We start from the raw sequence: 17,442 nt of genomic DNA, 5'->3' as shown, positions 1-17,442 counted from the left end.
TAGCTTCGCGGCCTACACAGAAAGAAAAAGGGAAGACCCCTTTAATGAGTGGGCCATCATCTCTATAACCCATTTTGATAGCTCCACCGCAAGTGTCAATGCCAAACATGCCCCGGTTAGAATTTCAAAATCACCGAGACCATGTGAAAGCATTAACAGATCTAGCAAGGGCTCTTTCCCTTTGAACTCTCTAGCGACAACTTACCCACTCTTGCCTTTGATGAATGAATAATCAAGGAGTACAGAGGTAGGTGTTTTTATATCAGGAACAAGCTAAACCCAGCCTATATCTACAACATTCTCACATGTAACACCGACTCGACCCGCATTCTCACATGTAACACCGACTCGACCCACATTCTAGCATGTAACACCCTGCACCTCTGGTACATGGGTGTTACAATTAAAACCTTTGCAAGTATAATTATTAATTAATAAATGGTTCTAACCTAAACCAAGATGGTGAGAGTAACCTTGAACCACTCATCAGAATTGCTCGTCAACACCTGGAAAAATCACCAAAACCTTTTTGAAGCGAAATAGAACGTTTGCTAGTCCCATGGATAAACCTAACAACCAATCTCCCCATTGCAACCATTGAATTAGGGGATCCAACTGCAAGCTAATCAAAGGGTAGACGTGCCTATGATTGGACAGATGGCCATGTCGACGATTCAAATCAGAGGTGGACCCTATAAATAAGTAAATGGATAAGTGTCTAGGTGTCTAGGTGTACACATATAGTAACGACACATTTAAAACATAGTGTAGGGATGACATTACTAGGAATGCTCAACCAGCAAAGTGGTTAGGCTGGGACACACCCATAACTCTAGGACCCTTTTTGGTCATTGATACCTGATCCCAGAAAGATCTGACTCTCAGATCAGTAGAAATCCGTAAGTAATCACTCTAATCATGACTTATGGGCCCCAAAGCATTGGATTGTTCTGATCATTGGCCCAACATCTCAGGTGGGACTCCTTAACAGAATGTACGGTGTGGATTGCATAATTCCATCATGATGGAACCCACACTGGAGTGCATGTGCACCACAGACGGTATATATGTATGCAACACACCGGACCGCTTAGGCGGTCAAACAAGTGCTAAGCCGATAAATTCAAGAAAAAAGGGATTTTCTCCCACATTTCCTGCCCGGGACAATTTCAAACGGACAGACGTCCGTCCTAATCACGTGGTGGCCCACTTCAACCACCATCTAAGTGATCTAAGCAGTCCATCGGGTAGGAGAGCCCGTTCAAACCCATGCATGCATGCATGTACATGAGCAGGGCTCGGCTAGAAGCGTGCGATGGCCCTCTCCCAAAAATGTTAACTTCAGGGGCCACCACAAGGGCGATCACATTAGTCCCCTTCCCTCCATCCCAACTGTCCTTCCAAGCCTCGATCCGCACCTTTCCTTTATTGCCAAGAATGGGCAAGCACCCGACTGCGGAGCGGAAAGGCATGGGAAACATTTCCACTTCGGGAAATCTCGCTGGCACGTTCCAGTCCTCCCGACATGCCACGTGGAGCAATCCCTACCATTCCATGTAGGGCAGCAACAGCTCCCTCATGGAAGCCTTCCATCTCATGAGAAAACTTTGGAGGCGGAATATCTCACGAGTTATTGCACTCGAATGAGATGCAAGTTGGAAAGTGGCCCCCACACTAATCACAAGCCCCATCTGATCCATCTAGACGGATTGAATTGTCATTTTAACCTGTCAACAAGAAAATGCCATTACAGGTGGCATCATCTTTCCCGTTAAAGCAAAAAACACACCATCACGACATGGGCCCCATTTTAAGATTAAAGTTGCTTTTCTGGTGGGCCTCAGTGATGGAAATCCATTGCTCACAATAGATTGGACCCATGCACACAAGAAGGGAGAAAAGAAAACGTGAATAGGGCCACACAAATCTCAATCGTCCATTGAAACGACAATGGCTACCCTATGTCTATAAATAGGACTCGTTCGCCTTGGGATTCTCACTAAAGCTAGAGAGAAAAGAGAGGGGGAGAGAAAGAGAGAACAGGAGAAAAACGGGCGAGTGAGTGAACTCGATGCCGCACTACACGACAATTCGAATCGAGTTGGGTCAGTGTAGACCAGAGACATCACAATAAGGAGGAAGAAAGGAAGAGGGAGAGAGTGAAGAGAATAGGAGAGAATAGAGGGAGAGAGTGAGCGTCGTGCCACACTGCACCAATCAACTCAGTCGGCTGTGCCGAGTTAGCACGATCTGCTTGCACCAGGCCGATCCTGTAGCTCGAATCGGGTCAAGTCAGGCCTTGCTGCCCATGAAGGTGAGGCCAGTTGGGTTGGTTCAACCATCCTACCTAGAAGGTTGGCCTAATCGACACCATCCGAGTCGGGTTTCCACTGTCGTTTAACTGATACTCGTCACAGTGGCAGTTGCAATCAGTAGCACCGTTCCAAATAGGCCTTCAAGCCAACAAGGTGACGCTGGTTCCTTACGCATCCAGGAAGAGTCGAAGGAGAGGGAAGCCTAGAGTGGTGTTGCCGCACCAACCGCTTGAACTACCCCGACCCAGGGCAAGTTGTGGCAATCCAGCAAGGTTTAGGCTCAAGCTAGATGTTCAGATTCGTTATGAAGACCGCTGTAGCTGCTAGGACTATTTTGGGGTTGCTGAACCACCCAAACTATCTTGGCCAGCCACACGATCATAGGTGACTCTTCCACAGTCTAAATCACTGAGTCAACTCACCTCGAGTCACAGGAACTGATTGAAATGTTGTTTGTTTCAGGAATATACTCAGCTGATTGATCAGCCACGTGAATGTTGCAGATCAAATCCTAACACGTGGGCCACCCCTTAAGTAATCATTTTCAACCAAGTTTAGACCAATTGAGTCAACTTAGTAGTCTACTCTCTCTTTGCTCAAGGCATCTCCAGATGAGTCTAGATCCTCTTGTTGCCAAAACCACGACTCTTTTCCTCCTTTACTGTATAGTGATCAGTCCATCTCAGCCAGCAATGCATTATTCAATGCATTACACAATCACACGGCTTAATCAAATTGCAACAACCATAATTTTGTTGTTTGATGCGACTGAAGCATCCGTATTCCTTCCAGATATAAGAGGCCTTAGGGACTACATAACGATAGCTTATGTCGGTAAATCTCCAAGGGAGTTAACCTATCTTAATAGGTTGAAACCGTTGCATCTCCAAGTTAGCTTACCAAGGCAAACAAGCGGGCATTATGAGGATCTTTGTCTGTAGGAAGACGGTCGACCTGTAAGGTGATGACTTCCCCTTAAGCTTTCCATCTCCAAGCTAGGCCGAGGATAGTTCCATTTAGATTATGATCACTAGAACTTTGATCACTTGAAAATTCCAAATCATGTATATTAGTTGGTTTACATTAATCCATGATTGATAAATTGCAAACCATGTTCATGTGAAATAGACACTAAACTCTACATGCTAGATTCCTATTGGCAACTCGTAAATTATGTTCACATGCGATGATCGTTAAACCCTACATTTTGAGTCTCACTTTAATTGTTAGTTTATGCTCGATTTCATAATAATCTAATTCATAACTTGTATGTTGTATTCACACACCTCCACATATCCATGATTTGCTCACAAAACGCTTATAGAATTAAATCTCTACATTAAATAGGGGAACCTCCACCTATGTATGAGAATCTACAGTTAGGGTGTAATGAGACAGGTTATGTTAAGAATAGACCCTCAACTTGGAGGTTATTTTGAGGGTGAGTCATTAATGGGGTTTACCATCCATAGGATGTTCTTGCCTACATGGTCTTGGGATGAATTATTTACCACCCTGATTTAATGTTGCCCTACCATCTCGATTTAGTATTTATAACGTACATCCTTTTACCGCACTGATTTACTTTTAACCCAAGATTTGGCATTTGTCCTTACGGCTTCGATGGTTCATTCCTATTTGACCATGCGGTGGTAAATATCTCCTGTATCAAAATTGATTGGCCACTTGTTGATGCACTCGATTAAACATCCTAAGGTGGTATACTCATGGGCCAGGGATGGTGGTCATGGGACACTGTCCGAGCCGTCGGCCTACGCTGGGTGACAAACTCCCCATAGTGACCTTTAACCTTCAGTAAACTAGTTGGTTGCAAATAGAATAATAACAGTTGGGTTAATCATGCATTCATAGCATACGGGCGATGATGGGTGGCTAATTCTAGATGTTGTAGCACGTGCCCTTAGTTGTGGTATCATTTCGTTAGCTCCTATACCACTGACTATCGACCCACTTTCGGTGAGTTTAGCACTATGCATGTACTATGTACTTTCGCTGGTGACCGGCTACATGTATGGGTTTCACCCAAAAGCCAACTGGATAAGCATCCCCAGTTGATGTGCACTCATACATCCATGCATTAATTAAGACCGTATCTTTGTATTGTTTTGTATGCCTTGTTATGCTTTTAAACTATACTTGTCTATGGTGGCGGTGTGTAATATTAAGGAGAATTCACACTGAGTTAGCTACTCATCCATCGAATATTCAACCGTATAGAGGATGTAGGTTTAAATGGGGGCGACTACGGTGCAGGTCTTGAGATCGTGGCAGTAGGATTGGAGGAGGGATACTACGAGGAAGATCCGCACCAGGAGACGGTGGAATACTATGGACTCAATCAGTAGTTGTAGTATTTCTTTTCTAGTTTGTCTTGGCACATTTGAACTCATGAATTTTGTACTTAGGGTCCCCAACTGAGTGGACGTGAATCTTGATATTTGGTTATGTGATATTATCTACGCTTGCACTACAAGAAATTTCACTTTTACCTACGAAAAATTTCTTAGGTAAATGATATTATTTCGTCGGCAAAGAGTTTTACCTATGAAATATTTCGTTGGTAAATTCGTTGGTAAAAAGTTGTGGCTAAAGATTTTTACCGACGAAAAAATGTCATCATTGGCAATGGTAAGACTTTTACCAATGGAATTAAAAACTTTGTTAAGACTTTTACCTACGAAGTGTTACGACTTTTACCTACGAACATTTTCGTAGCTAAAAACTTTGTTAAAACTTTTACATACGAACGTTTTCATAGCTAAAAACTTTGTTAAAACTTTTACCTACGAATTTTTTCATAGGTACAAACAGTGTTAAGACTTTTACCTACGAACATTTTCGTAGCTACAAACTTTATTAAAACTTTTACCTACGACATGTTTCGTAGGTACAAACTGTATTAAGACTTTTACCTACGAACGTTTTCGTAGCTACAAACTTTGTTAAAGCTTTTACCTATGACATGTTTCGTAGATACAAACTGTATTAAAACTTTTACCTACGAACGTTTTCGTAGCTAATAATTGTGTGAATACTTTTACCTACAAAATTTTGCATAGGTACAAACGGTGTTAAGACTTTTACCTACGAAAGGTTTCATAGGTACAAACTGTGCTAAGACTTTTTACCTACGAAATTTGACGTAGGTAAAACTATTGATGAAACTTTTACCTATGAAATGATTCGTAGGTAATAAAATGTGAATGAACCTTTTACCTGCGAAAAAATTTGTAGGTAAAAATGTCGATGAAACTTTTACCTACAAAAATTTTCGTAGGTAAAGGTCTCTTTTTTTTTTTTGTAAAAATTCTTGTTATACACCTGTTACAATATATTTCATTATATTCATATTCCCATTTTTCCAAACAAACACAAACTACATCCATCCAAACACAAATCACATCCATACATACACAAATAGTCTTATCCACATTACATTCATCCACGCACAAATAAACATAAGTTTAACATTCGTATATAAAATAAATCATAAATAAAATATGACAAATCACAAAGATGAAGGCGGAGGTGGTGGGGCATCGATGGGTAAGCATGCAGCGAGAACCTGTAATATCTCCTGCATCCGTCGCTCATGCTCCACCCACATATCCTCCATCCTCCTCTTCTGCTCCTCCCTCTGCCTCCCTTGCTCCTCCTTCTTCCTCTCATGCTCCTCCCTCTACCTCGCCAGCTGGTCTTTGATCTCGTCGATGGCACCCCGTAGATGTTGAACCTCTTTCTCTATGATATCATCTCGGCGTATGGCGCTCTCGCCAGTGACGGATCGGCTGGATGCAACTCTAGCGGGTGTCATGAGCTTGGCACCATGGCCAAGCCCACGTACATATCCAGAACGGGTGCCAAGCACCTCACTCAGGATCTCTGGCTCACTCCGCTGAGTACCATCGGGAGTGGGCTGACTACATATGGCATCCATCGCTGCCTGCAATGAAAACATGAATTTTTATAACAAATAACATTATTATAATTCGATGCAATTAAATTTTACAATGTAATGATTTTTACCCAATTCTCGCTGGTTGTAGGATGTACCCAAGATCCCATCGCCTGCCGACAATGAGTCTCTCTGTAGAAGTCTACTGGTCCGGGCTCCTGTCCAGTGACGGAATCTCACTGCACAATCAAAATGACAATAGAGCTAATATAAATGCATGGAAAAATATATCAACTTAATAACAACCAGTAACTTCTTACCATGTCGCAATGAAATTGTATAATTGACTTTGAACCAGCTATGTGGTTCACTTCCAACTTTTCTCTGTTCGCAGAATTTATTTTGCTCCTGTTTTAAACACATTATTTATAATACATTATTATTGAAAAGGCCTAGCTATATGTCCTAGAGGGGGGGGGGGGGTGAATAGGACAATGCCAAATAAAACTTATAACAGCGGAAATAAAAAGAATATGATAGCGAAAATAAATCACAATGCAAGAAAATAAAATAACCTCAAAATTCAGATCTTGAGAGGTTGATACAAATGTTGTTCTAAGGACAACCTTACACCAAAAACCAGAGTTTATGGTAGGACAACCTTATTTCTAGAAAGATCTTTGTATCAAATCTCAAACCGAAGAGGAATACAGAAATAAATGCAAACTGAATTGAAATAAATTGTAATCACAAACGTATTGTTCTAGGGACAGCCATAAACCATAAAAATGGCAGGGTAATCTTGCTGGAACAACTTTTAAAGGAAATTGAATATCAAGCTGATAAAGGAATAGCAGAAAATAAATTCTAAACTATTACAAAATTCTCACAATGCTTGAATTAAATGATTACAACATTCACCACCATACATACATCCCACAAAAGAATAATTAAAGATCAGAAGTATAAATCATTCAACCACAACACAAGGGATTATAGTGGCTCGCCTGTGTGTTCACCAACTGTTAAACAACAGCCACACAGAATGCTACTCCACTCCTAATATCCTCACACAAGGGATATTAGCGTTCACTAACAAAATAGGTTTTTCCAAGTTCACCCAAAACCTTTACAATTGTATCTTTGTCTGTGGGCTTACACAATTAAAAAACCCTACTTCTGAGTTTTCCTGGCTCTCCTCAGATAACCAATACAACAAGATTTTTCTGGCAAATCTTGAAAGAACCCAAAACAGAAGGAATTTACAATTAAATGTAAAATACCTAATTATCTCCTTCGTTGTAGCAGCCCGGTAGAACCAAATCAAAGTAGATGATTGAATGTCCAAGTTCAATATCCAGTACTCGATTACAATGGTTCTAATTCTAATAGATTTTAAATTAAACCAAATAGGGCTTGCCTTAATTGATTTTGATTCTAAAGAAAGGGAATAACAATTCCTCTTATCAAATTAGATTGGAATAGCAGAAACAAAATCAATTAAATAAAGCTAAGGAAAGAGAATATTAAATAAGCACACTCAGCTTAGATGGAGCACAGAATTATCTCTCAGAAGTTCGACGAAGATTGGCTTGAAAGGATTAATTCATTCGATAATTTCTTCTGAGATTCGTGCACTATTTATATGTGAGCAGATCGCGTCTTCGATTGGTCTAGGGAGCTCTTTGACTAGTCGAAGCAATAACAAATATTTGAAAAATCAGGCGCGATAAGCTTTGACCGTTCTACGACTGGTCGAAGGTTTCCTTCGACTGGTCAAAGAACCTGAAAAACAACTCTGGATTTTGAGTCGAAGTTTTTCGACTGGTCGAAGATGCAGTTGACACTGTTCCTTCGACTGGTCGAACAGATTCCTGGACTAGTCGAAGCCTAACGGATTTTATCCGAAATTTGTAACAAACTCACGATTGATCGAGGAATTTCTTAGACTAGTCGAAGCAACTCTAGGACTAGTTGAAGAGGGCCTAGGACTAGTCGAAGAACAGACCAAACTTATATAACATAAACATTCAATTTATGTATCCAAAATGACCTACTTCTAAGGTCAACCTATGGTCAGTCAAACCTCAACCATGAAGTAAGGACATTAAAACATTAGGAACTAGTGACCTTGAAGTATGAGCCTTGAAGTCTTGATGTAGTTGAAATCTTGATGTAGCTCAATCTTGAAAGTGTCTTGAGTTCTTTACAAACTGCCTTGTACTCTTCTTGAAGTCTTGCAGCTTGAGTCTTGTCTTGTGAGCAATTCTTGCATTCAAGATTGATCCTTGTACTTGTGAGCTTTGCTTGTTGTGAGCTTAGCTTGTTCATGAATGTTGATCCTTGAGAGAGCTTCACTTATGCAAGTTATATATAACAGTGATTTTGGCACCACAAATTTGACAACAGACAGGGATATAAACTATAGCACTTACAATCTCCCTCTTTGTCAAATTAGTGACAAAACACATAACTAAGATAAACATAAAGTAAAACAACTAGTTAAAGAGTTATGAACCAGGTCATATAAACTGGCTTACCTGCAAATCAATATTCAATATTCAACATTCAACATTCAACCAGTTTCATTCAATTAGTTCAAATATACTCCCCCTGAGTAACATAACCAATGCTACTCCTCTCACAATCACATCGTTAAGAACAAACCATTCTCCCCCTTTTTGTCACAATATGACAAAGGAAACAATAATAAATGAGAACTAAATAAAGGGATATATGAGAGTAAACATGAGGAGTTATGAGAGTATAGTAAAACAGAGACAAAGATACTCAGCATAGCTTCACATAGAATAAATATCCAGTATAAAAAATAGATAGTATCCAACTCAAAATCAGTCAACCAATTGCTAAGTTATAAAGTTATTACAGACCAGAAGTCTCATATAAATTAGTCAGAACCAGAACCAGATGACGGAGCAGGAATAGAGGGATCAAGTTGGTGCATGCCTTTGTTCAATCGCCTAAGATATTTGCGCATGTACTTAAATTGTAAATCATGAGCAACAGACATGTTTTCCAACTTTACATTTATATTCTCAACTTTATTCTCTAATGCACTCAGACGAGCATTAACATCAGATGGTTCAAAATCTGAATCATTTGTTGAGTCAGAATCCAGTTCCTCAAAAATGTCATCCATATTAATGTCATCACCAGCTTCTTCATGACCACCACCACCACCACCACCTTGTTCAGGAAGTAGATCCAGCTTCATCTTATTGATATTAGTATTGTTGAAGATCAGATGATGGATTGGTGCCTCATCAACCGGCATATCGACTAACATATGTGTAACCAATACAGTCATTAAATAGGCAAAATGAATGTCACCATGACCAGGATGGAGTCTAAACTGAAGAATGAAATGACAGATTAAGGATGGTAAAAAAAATCTGAGTACCATTGGAAATAGCATGAATAACACGAACCATAAACGAAGTCAAGTCAGTTTTATTACCCGAACGAGGATACAGATTAGACACAAAGATTTTGTGAAGAATTCTGTACTTGGGTAACAAATACCTTGCAGGAAGCGCATTCCCTTTTTGTGTCCATTGAACATCCATGTTGCACAAGTCTCTAATGAGCATGCGTTTTTCAGACATTGAGGGTTTATCAGTTAAGTTATGGATAGGAATACCCTCATCATTCACAGGAATGTCCATAAGGGCTGAAATTAAATGACAATCCATGTCAAAAGGCCCTTATCTAGTAGATATTTTAAAAGTTAAATTATTCTGTGAGAAAGCACAAATACATGTAAACATGGATTGAGCAATGGACCGGTATGCAGGCCCACCCCAATGTAATAAGTTAACCCAACCTACAGCTTCAAGCATAGAAAGGATGTCAAAAGGTGCAATATGATTAACATCAACAGGATGTTCAACAATAACATTACGTAATCTAATGTCCCTAACATATGATGGATCATCATTGGGAACAAGAAGATGACGCTTAGAGATAATGGACGATCTGGAGGAAGAAGAAGGACCGCGGAAAGTAGTTTTTCTACCTCTAGAAGCCATTTGCAACAAGGATATCAAGGAAATAAGAAGTTGCAAAGGATTAAGAAGTGGGTTTACACAAAACAGATTTTTCAAAATCTAAACCCCAAATCTCAATGAAATCCAAAATACAAAGCTTAAAGCTTGAAAAGTAAACAATCTAGACACAAATCTGTAAGAAAAACGTGATTTGGAACACTAACCTTAAAGAACATGAACAGTGGGTTCGACAAGTCGAAGCTCAGCTCCTTAGAGAAGAAAAACGAAATGAGGAAGAAAGCAAAAATCTCCAAATTTTAAGTGATTCCCGAGTTCTACGACTGGTCGTGGATATCTATGACCGGTCGAAGGTCGACTGGTCGAGTATACTCACGACTGGTCGAAGAATGTCTAAAAATTCGTATTTCTTGCAAATTATACAAAAATTAGAATTCAATTTAGCAAATATATACACTATAATATAAGTAGGCATAAATAATTATTTTAAAATGCACATGCCAAGATCAAATTTCATATTTTTGAACCTGCTTTTATCGAGAGGTTTTGTGAAAATGTCAGCTCGTTGATCTTCGGTAGGAATATATTCTAGAGATATAACTTTTTCTTCTACTAATTCCCTTATATAATGAAATCTAATGTCAATGTGCTTAGTACGAGAATGCTAAATAGGATTTTTTGAAATATTTATCACACTGGAATTATCATAATGTAATAACATAGAATCCTATTTAATTCCATAATCACTTAGCATTCGTTGCATCCAAACAAGCTGTGTACATGCATTACCAGCTGTGATATACTCAGCTTCAGCTGTTGAAAGTGATATAGAATTTTGTTTCTTACTAAACCAGGAAACTAGACAATTTTCAATGTAAAAACAACCACCACTGGTTGATTTTCTATCATCTAGATTACCAGCCCATTCAGCATCCGAGTACCCAACTAATTGGACACTGGTCTCATGAGGATACCAGAGACCGAGATTTACAGTACTTGCGACATATCTAATGATTCGCTTGATAGCAATCAAGTGAGATTCTATTGGATCAGATTAATATCTTGCGCAAATACCAACACTTAGAGAAATATCAGGTCTACTAGTAGTTAAATATAACAAACTACCAATCATACTCCGATAAAGTTTTGAGTCAACATTTTTACCATTAGAGTCTTTTGAGAGTTTCAGGGTAGTACTCATAGGAGTATCGAAATTCTTGCCATTCTCAAATCCAAATCTCTTGATTAGATTCAAAGCATACTTAGATTGAGAAATGAATATTCCTTCAGGTTGTTGCTTTACTTGCAATCCAAGGAAATAAGTCAATTCCCCAACCATGCTCACTTCGAACTGTGATTTCATCAAATCTGCAAACTCAGTAGTCAAGTCAGTACAAGTTGATCCATAAATGATATCATCAACATAAATCTGCACCATTAAGATATGATCATTATGTTTTTTAACAAACAGAGTTTTATCAACAGATCCCATTTGAAAATTATGACTTAAAAGAAATTTCGTTAGTTTCTCAAACCATGCCCTAGGTGCTTGTTTTAATCCATAAAGTGCCTTTTTAAGCCGATACACATAATCAGTATTTTTGGAATCTTCAAAACCCATTGGCTGTTCAACATAGACTTTTTCATGTAAATCGCCATTTAGAAAAGCACTTTTCACATCCATCTGATAGATCTTTATCTTTCTAAAACATGCAATGGATATAAATAGTCTGATAGATTCAAGACGTGCTACTGGTGCAAAAGTTTCATCGAAATCAATCCCTTCAATTTGAGTATAACCTTGTACCACTAGTCTAGCCTTGTTTCTAATTATATTTCCACACTCGTCGGACTTATTTTTGAAAATTCATTTTGTTCCAATGATGTGTTTATCTTTAGGTCTTAGTACGAGATACCAAACATCATTTCTTACGAATTGGTTGAGTTCTTCTTGCATCGCAACAATCTAGTTCTCATCAGCAAGAGCTTCTTTTACGTTAGATGGTTCTATTTGGGATGTAAAACATATATAATTACATATATCCTCAAGTTGTCTACGGGTGCGAACACCGATGAGAGGGTTTTAAAGAATTTATGTGGTTGGATGATCTTAACAGTCCTCAACTCAGAATTAGTCTGATTCGATGAAGTATCGGGTTTATCAATGATTAGTACTTCATCCTTATCTGAATTAGAAATTGGCGTGTTTAAGTGATCCTCAATGACAACATTAATGGATTCTTGAATCACACCAGTCCTTTTGTTCAGAACCCTATAAGCTTGACTGTTTAAGGAATATCCTAGAAAAATACTTTCATCACTCTTCGTATCGAATTTTTCCAAATTTTCACGATCACGTAAAATATAGCACTTGCTGCCAAAAACTTGAAAGTATTTAACAGTACGCTTTTTATTGAACCACAATTCGTAAGCCGTTTTATTATTATCTTTGCTAGTGTAGACTCGGTTAATAATATAGCAAGCTGTGTTGACTGCTTCAGCCTAAAGATTTTTAGAGAGCTTCATGCTATTCAACATGACATTAACCATTTCTTAAAGCACCCTATTCTTTCTTTCTACAATTCCATTTTGTTGTGGAGTTTTGGGAGCAGAGAATTCATGTAATATTCCTTGGTCGGTACAGAACTTCTCAAAATTGCTATTCTCAAATTCAGATCCATGATCACTACGAATTTTACTGATTTGAGAAGATTTTTCAGTTTGAATCCTTTTGAAAACTTTTCTTACTTTTTCAAAGATTTCAGATTTATCCCTTAAGAAGACTACCCAAGTGAATCTGGTAAAGTCATCAACTATTACCAGGATATACTTTTTCCCACCACGACTTTCTGTTCTGGTAGGTCCTATCAGATCCATGTGGAGAAGTTCGAGTGGTCTTGATGTGGTATTTGAATTCACCTTTTTGTGTGAGTTCTTTGTTTGTTTGCCTATCTGGCACTCACCACATATTTTATCTAATTTCTGAAGTTTGGGTAAACCTCTTATAAGTTCTCGTTTGCTCAATCTATATAAATTTCGATAATGTACATGTCCTAGACATTTGTGCCATAAATCAGTCTCGTCTGTATGGACCATGTAACATGTTTGATTAGATGAGCTGGATTCGTTAATAATATAGCAATTTTCAGACGTTCTACGTCCAGTTAATATTACAGAACCCTTATTGTTTAGTATCTCACAGCTTTGATTAGAAAACTGAACACTATGGTTATTATCACATATTTGAGATATACTAAGCAAGTTATGTTTTAAGCCTTCAACATATAAAACATTTTTAAACACAGGAAGATTAAAAAGTTGAACTGTACCTTGGCCTATAATCTTGCAGTTGCTATCATCACCAAATGTGACTGAACAATCAGTCATATCTTTCAGATCCGTGAATAAAGCTTTGTCACCTGTCATATGCCTGGAGCATCCACTGTCTAGGTACTACTTTGAATGACTTGTTGCTTTGAAAGCAGTGTGAGCAACCAAGCAGGTAACTTTAGGAACCCATTTCATAACTGTTTTGGGTTTAGGAACATAGTTGGTCTTCTTTTGTATATATTTGTAGGAATGACCTATAGAGTTAGATTTTAAGAGCTCATTGAGTAAATCAACTATCTTTTCAGCTAGTAGATTTTGTTTCTGATTAAAGTTGACATGGCTACTTATAGGTTTTTGAAAAGTTTTTGAATTTTTAGAAAAATCTTGATAAGTACTTTTCCCTTTTGAGTTTGAGGACTCTCCTTTAACAAACATAGGAGGAGTATACTTTTGTTTAGGAGGTAGATTTTTATCATAGCCCAACCCGGATAGATCGCCACATTTTCTTGATCCGGATAAAAGTTTCTCTAACTTTGGATCACCTTGGGCATATTTCCATGTGTCCTTTAGACTCAGAAGAGAAGATACTTCAGTTTTAAGTTTCTCAATTTCAGATTTTAAATCAATAATTAGGGAGTTTTTGAATTCCAAATCGTATTTTGATTTTTCAAAACAATCTAAAATTTGTGATTTTTCTAAGACAAGTGATTCAAAACATTTTTTGAGTTTAGAAAACTTTTCTTTTTGAAGTTTAAGTTTAACAGCAATTTTACAACTTTCCTTATATAGGGCATTGTAAGCGTCTTGAAGATCATCTTCATTTTCACATTCACTACTCAGATTTTCTTCACTTATTGAGTCATTATCTAAAAATGTGAATTTGGCTAGAGTCATAAGAGCTTTAACGTCATTGCCTGACTCAGTTTCAGAATCTTCTGATTCAAAAGAACCTTCAAAATCAAATGATTCATCCCATGTAGCCAACATACCCTTCTTCTTGGGTTTTTCCCTTTTAGGACATCTATTTGCTAAGTGCCCATATTCTTGACAGTTGTAACATTGACTATCTTTCAAAGATTTTCAAGATTTGGGTCTAAACTTCTTTTTATTATTTGATTTTTGAAAATCAACCATTTTCTTGCTTTTGAAAATCTTGTAAAATTTCTTAGCTAAAAGAGCCATATCATCTTTTGAATCAAAATTTTCTTCTGAATTACATTTAAAAGATTTTAGTGCGATAGATTTACCTTTAGGAGCTTTAAAGTTTAACTCGTAGGTTTGTAGAGAACCAACTAGTTCTTCTACCCTCATATTATCTGTATCACGAAGTTCCTGGATCGCGGTTACTTTAGAATTGAACCGTTCAGGAAGTGAGCGTAATATTTTTGCACACACTTTACTTTCTGGGATTTTATCGCCAAGACCCCACATTGAGTTTACAATGTCATTCAATCTAGTGTAAAAGTCCATAAACATTTCATTTTCCTCCATATGAATTTCTTCAAATCTGGTTGTGAGGAGTTGGACTTTAGATTTTTTGATAATTGTAGTACCCTCGTGTGTCATTTCTAATATATCCCAAGCTTGCTTTGCAGTATCACAGGAAATGATTCTTTTGAACTCATCTGGTGATAGTGCGCAAGTAATTGCATTTAGTGCTTTAGCATTTGCACTACTCTCACTTTTCTGAAGAGTGGTCCATTGGTAATATGGTGTGACTTTCATAGATTTTGAACCATCAACCCCAGTACCTTCCATGATAGGAGGTTTCCATTCAGTCACTGTGGCTTGCCACACATTTTCATCCATTGATTTGAGGAAGATCCTCATTCTGGCTTTCCAATAGGCATAGTTGGAACCATCAAAGGGTGGAGGCCTTGTGACTGAAAGGCTATCAAAATTTGACATCTTAAATAACTTAAATTGTTAGCTCAGGAATTAAATCCAAGAATTAAAAAAGAGCTATTAAGCTCTGATACCACTTGAAAAGGCCTAGCTATATGTCCTAGAGGGGGGGTGAATAGGACAATGCCAAATAAAACTTATAACAGCGGAAATAAAAAGAATATGATGGCAAAAATAAATCACAATGCAAGAAAGTAAAATAACCTCAAAATTCAGATCTTGAGAGGTTGATACAAATGTTGTTCTAAGGATAACCTTACACCAAAAACCAGAGTTTATGGTAGGACAACCTTATTTCTAGAAAGATCTTTGTATCAAATCTCAAACCGAAGAGGAATACAGAAATAAATACAAACTGAATTGAAATAAATTGTAATCACAAATGTATTGTTCTAGGGACAGCCATACACCATAAAAATGGCAGGGCAACCTTGCTGGAACAACTTTTAAAGGAAATTGAATATCAAGTTGATAAAGGAATAACAAAAAATAAATTCTAAACTATTACAAAATTCTCACAATGCTTGAATTAAATGATTACAACATTCACCACTATACATACATCCCACAAAAGAATAATTAAAGATCAGAAGTATAAATCATTCAACCACAACACAAGGGATTATAGTAGTTCGCCTGTGTGTTCACCAACTGTTAAACAACAGCCACACAGAATGCTACTCCACTCCTAATATCCTCACACAAGGGATATTAGCGTTCATTAACAAAATAAGTTTTTCCAGGTTCACCCAAAACCTTTACAATTGTGTCTTTGTCTGTGGGCTTACACAATTAAAAAACCCCACTTCTGAGTTTTCCTGGCTCTCCTCAGATAACCAATACAACAAGATTTTTCTGGCAAATCTTGAAAGAACCCAAAACAGAAGGAATTTACAATTAAATGTAAAATACCTGATTATCTCCTTCGTTGTAGCAGCCCGGTAGAACCAAATCAAAGTAGATAATTGAATGTCCAAGTTCAATGTCCAGTACTCGATTACAATGGTTCTAATTCTAATAGATTTTAAATTAAACCAAATAGGGCTTGCCTTAATTGATTTTGATTCCAAAGAAAGGGAATAACAATTCCTCTTATCAAATTAGATTGGAATAGTAGAAACAAAATCAATTAAATAAAGCTAAGGAAAGAGAATATTAAATAAGCACACTTAGCTTAGATGGAGCACAGAATTATCTCTCAGAAGTTCGACGAAGATTGGCTTGAAAGGATTAATTCATTCGATAATTTCTTCTGAGATTCGTGCACTATTTATAGGTGAGCAGATCGCATCTTCGACTGGTCTAAGGACCTCTTCGACTAGTCGAAGCAATAACAGATATTTGAAAAATCAGGCGCGATAAGCTTTGACCATTCTATGACTGATCGAAGGTCTCCTTCTACTGGTCGTAGGTCACCTTCGACTGGTCGAAGAACCTGAAAAACAACGCTGGATTTTGAGTCGAAGTTTTTCGACTGGTCGAAGATGCAGTCGACACTGTTCCTTCGACTGGTCGAACAGATTCCTGGACTAGTCGAAGCCTAAGAGATTTTATCCGAAATTTGTAACAAACTCACGACTGATCGAGGAATTTCTTAGACTGGTCAAAGCAACTCTAGGACTAGTCGAAGGGGGCCTAGGACTAGTCGAAGAACAGACCAAACTTATGTAACATAAACATTCGATTTATGTATCCAAAATGACCTACTTCTAAGGTCAACCTATGGTCAGTCAAACCTCAACCATGAAGTAAGGACATTGAAACATTAAGAACTAGTGACCTTGAAGTATGAGCCTTGAAGTCTTGATGTAGTTGGAATCTTGATGTAGCTCAATCTTGAAAGTGTCTTGAGTTCTTTACAAACTGCCTTGTACTCTTCTTGAAGTCTTGCAGCTTGAGTCTTGTCTTGTGAGGAGTTCTTGCATTCAAGATTGATCCTTGTACTTGTGAG

At 37.8% G+C, this 17,442-nt stretch overlaps 1 protein-coding gene across 1 annotated transcript; it reads right to left on the bottom strand.

Moving 5' to 3' along the window:
- Nucleotides 1–6,015: 6,015 nt before the first annotated feature.
- LOC131254923 (uncharacterized) lies at nt 6,016–6,463 on the bottom strand. The gene is made up of 2 exons (XM_058255626.1): nt 6,363–6,463; nt 6,016–6,279 (listed from the first exon to the last, which is right to left on the bottom strand). The coding sequence occupies exons 1-2, from the start codon at nt 6,399–6,401 to the stop codon at nt 6,016–6,018; spliced, it is 303 nt and encodes a 100-aa protein (XP_058111609.1). The 5' UTR covers nt 6,402–6,463.
- Between the last annotated feature and the right edge of the window lie 10,979 nt (nt 6,464–17,442).

Source organism: Magnolia sinica, chromosome 9 (genome assembly GCF_029962835.1).
Source record: "Magnolia sinica isolate HGM2019 chromosome 9, MsV1, whole genome shotgun sequence".
In the NCBI taxonomy this organism is placed as follows: Eukaryota; Viridiplantae; Streptophyta; class Magnoliopsida; order Magnoliales; family Magnoliaceae; genus Magnolia; species Magnolia sinica.
The sequence above is the reverse complement of the archived record's forward strand: the minus strand, read 5'-3'. Positions and strand labels throughout refer to the sequence as shown.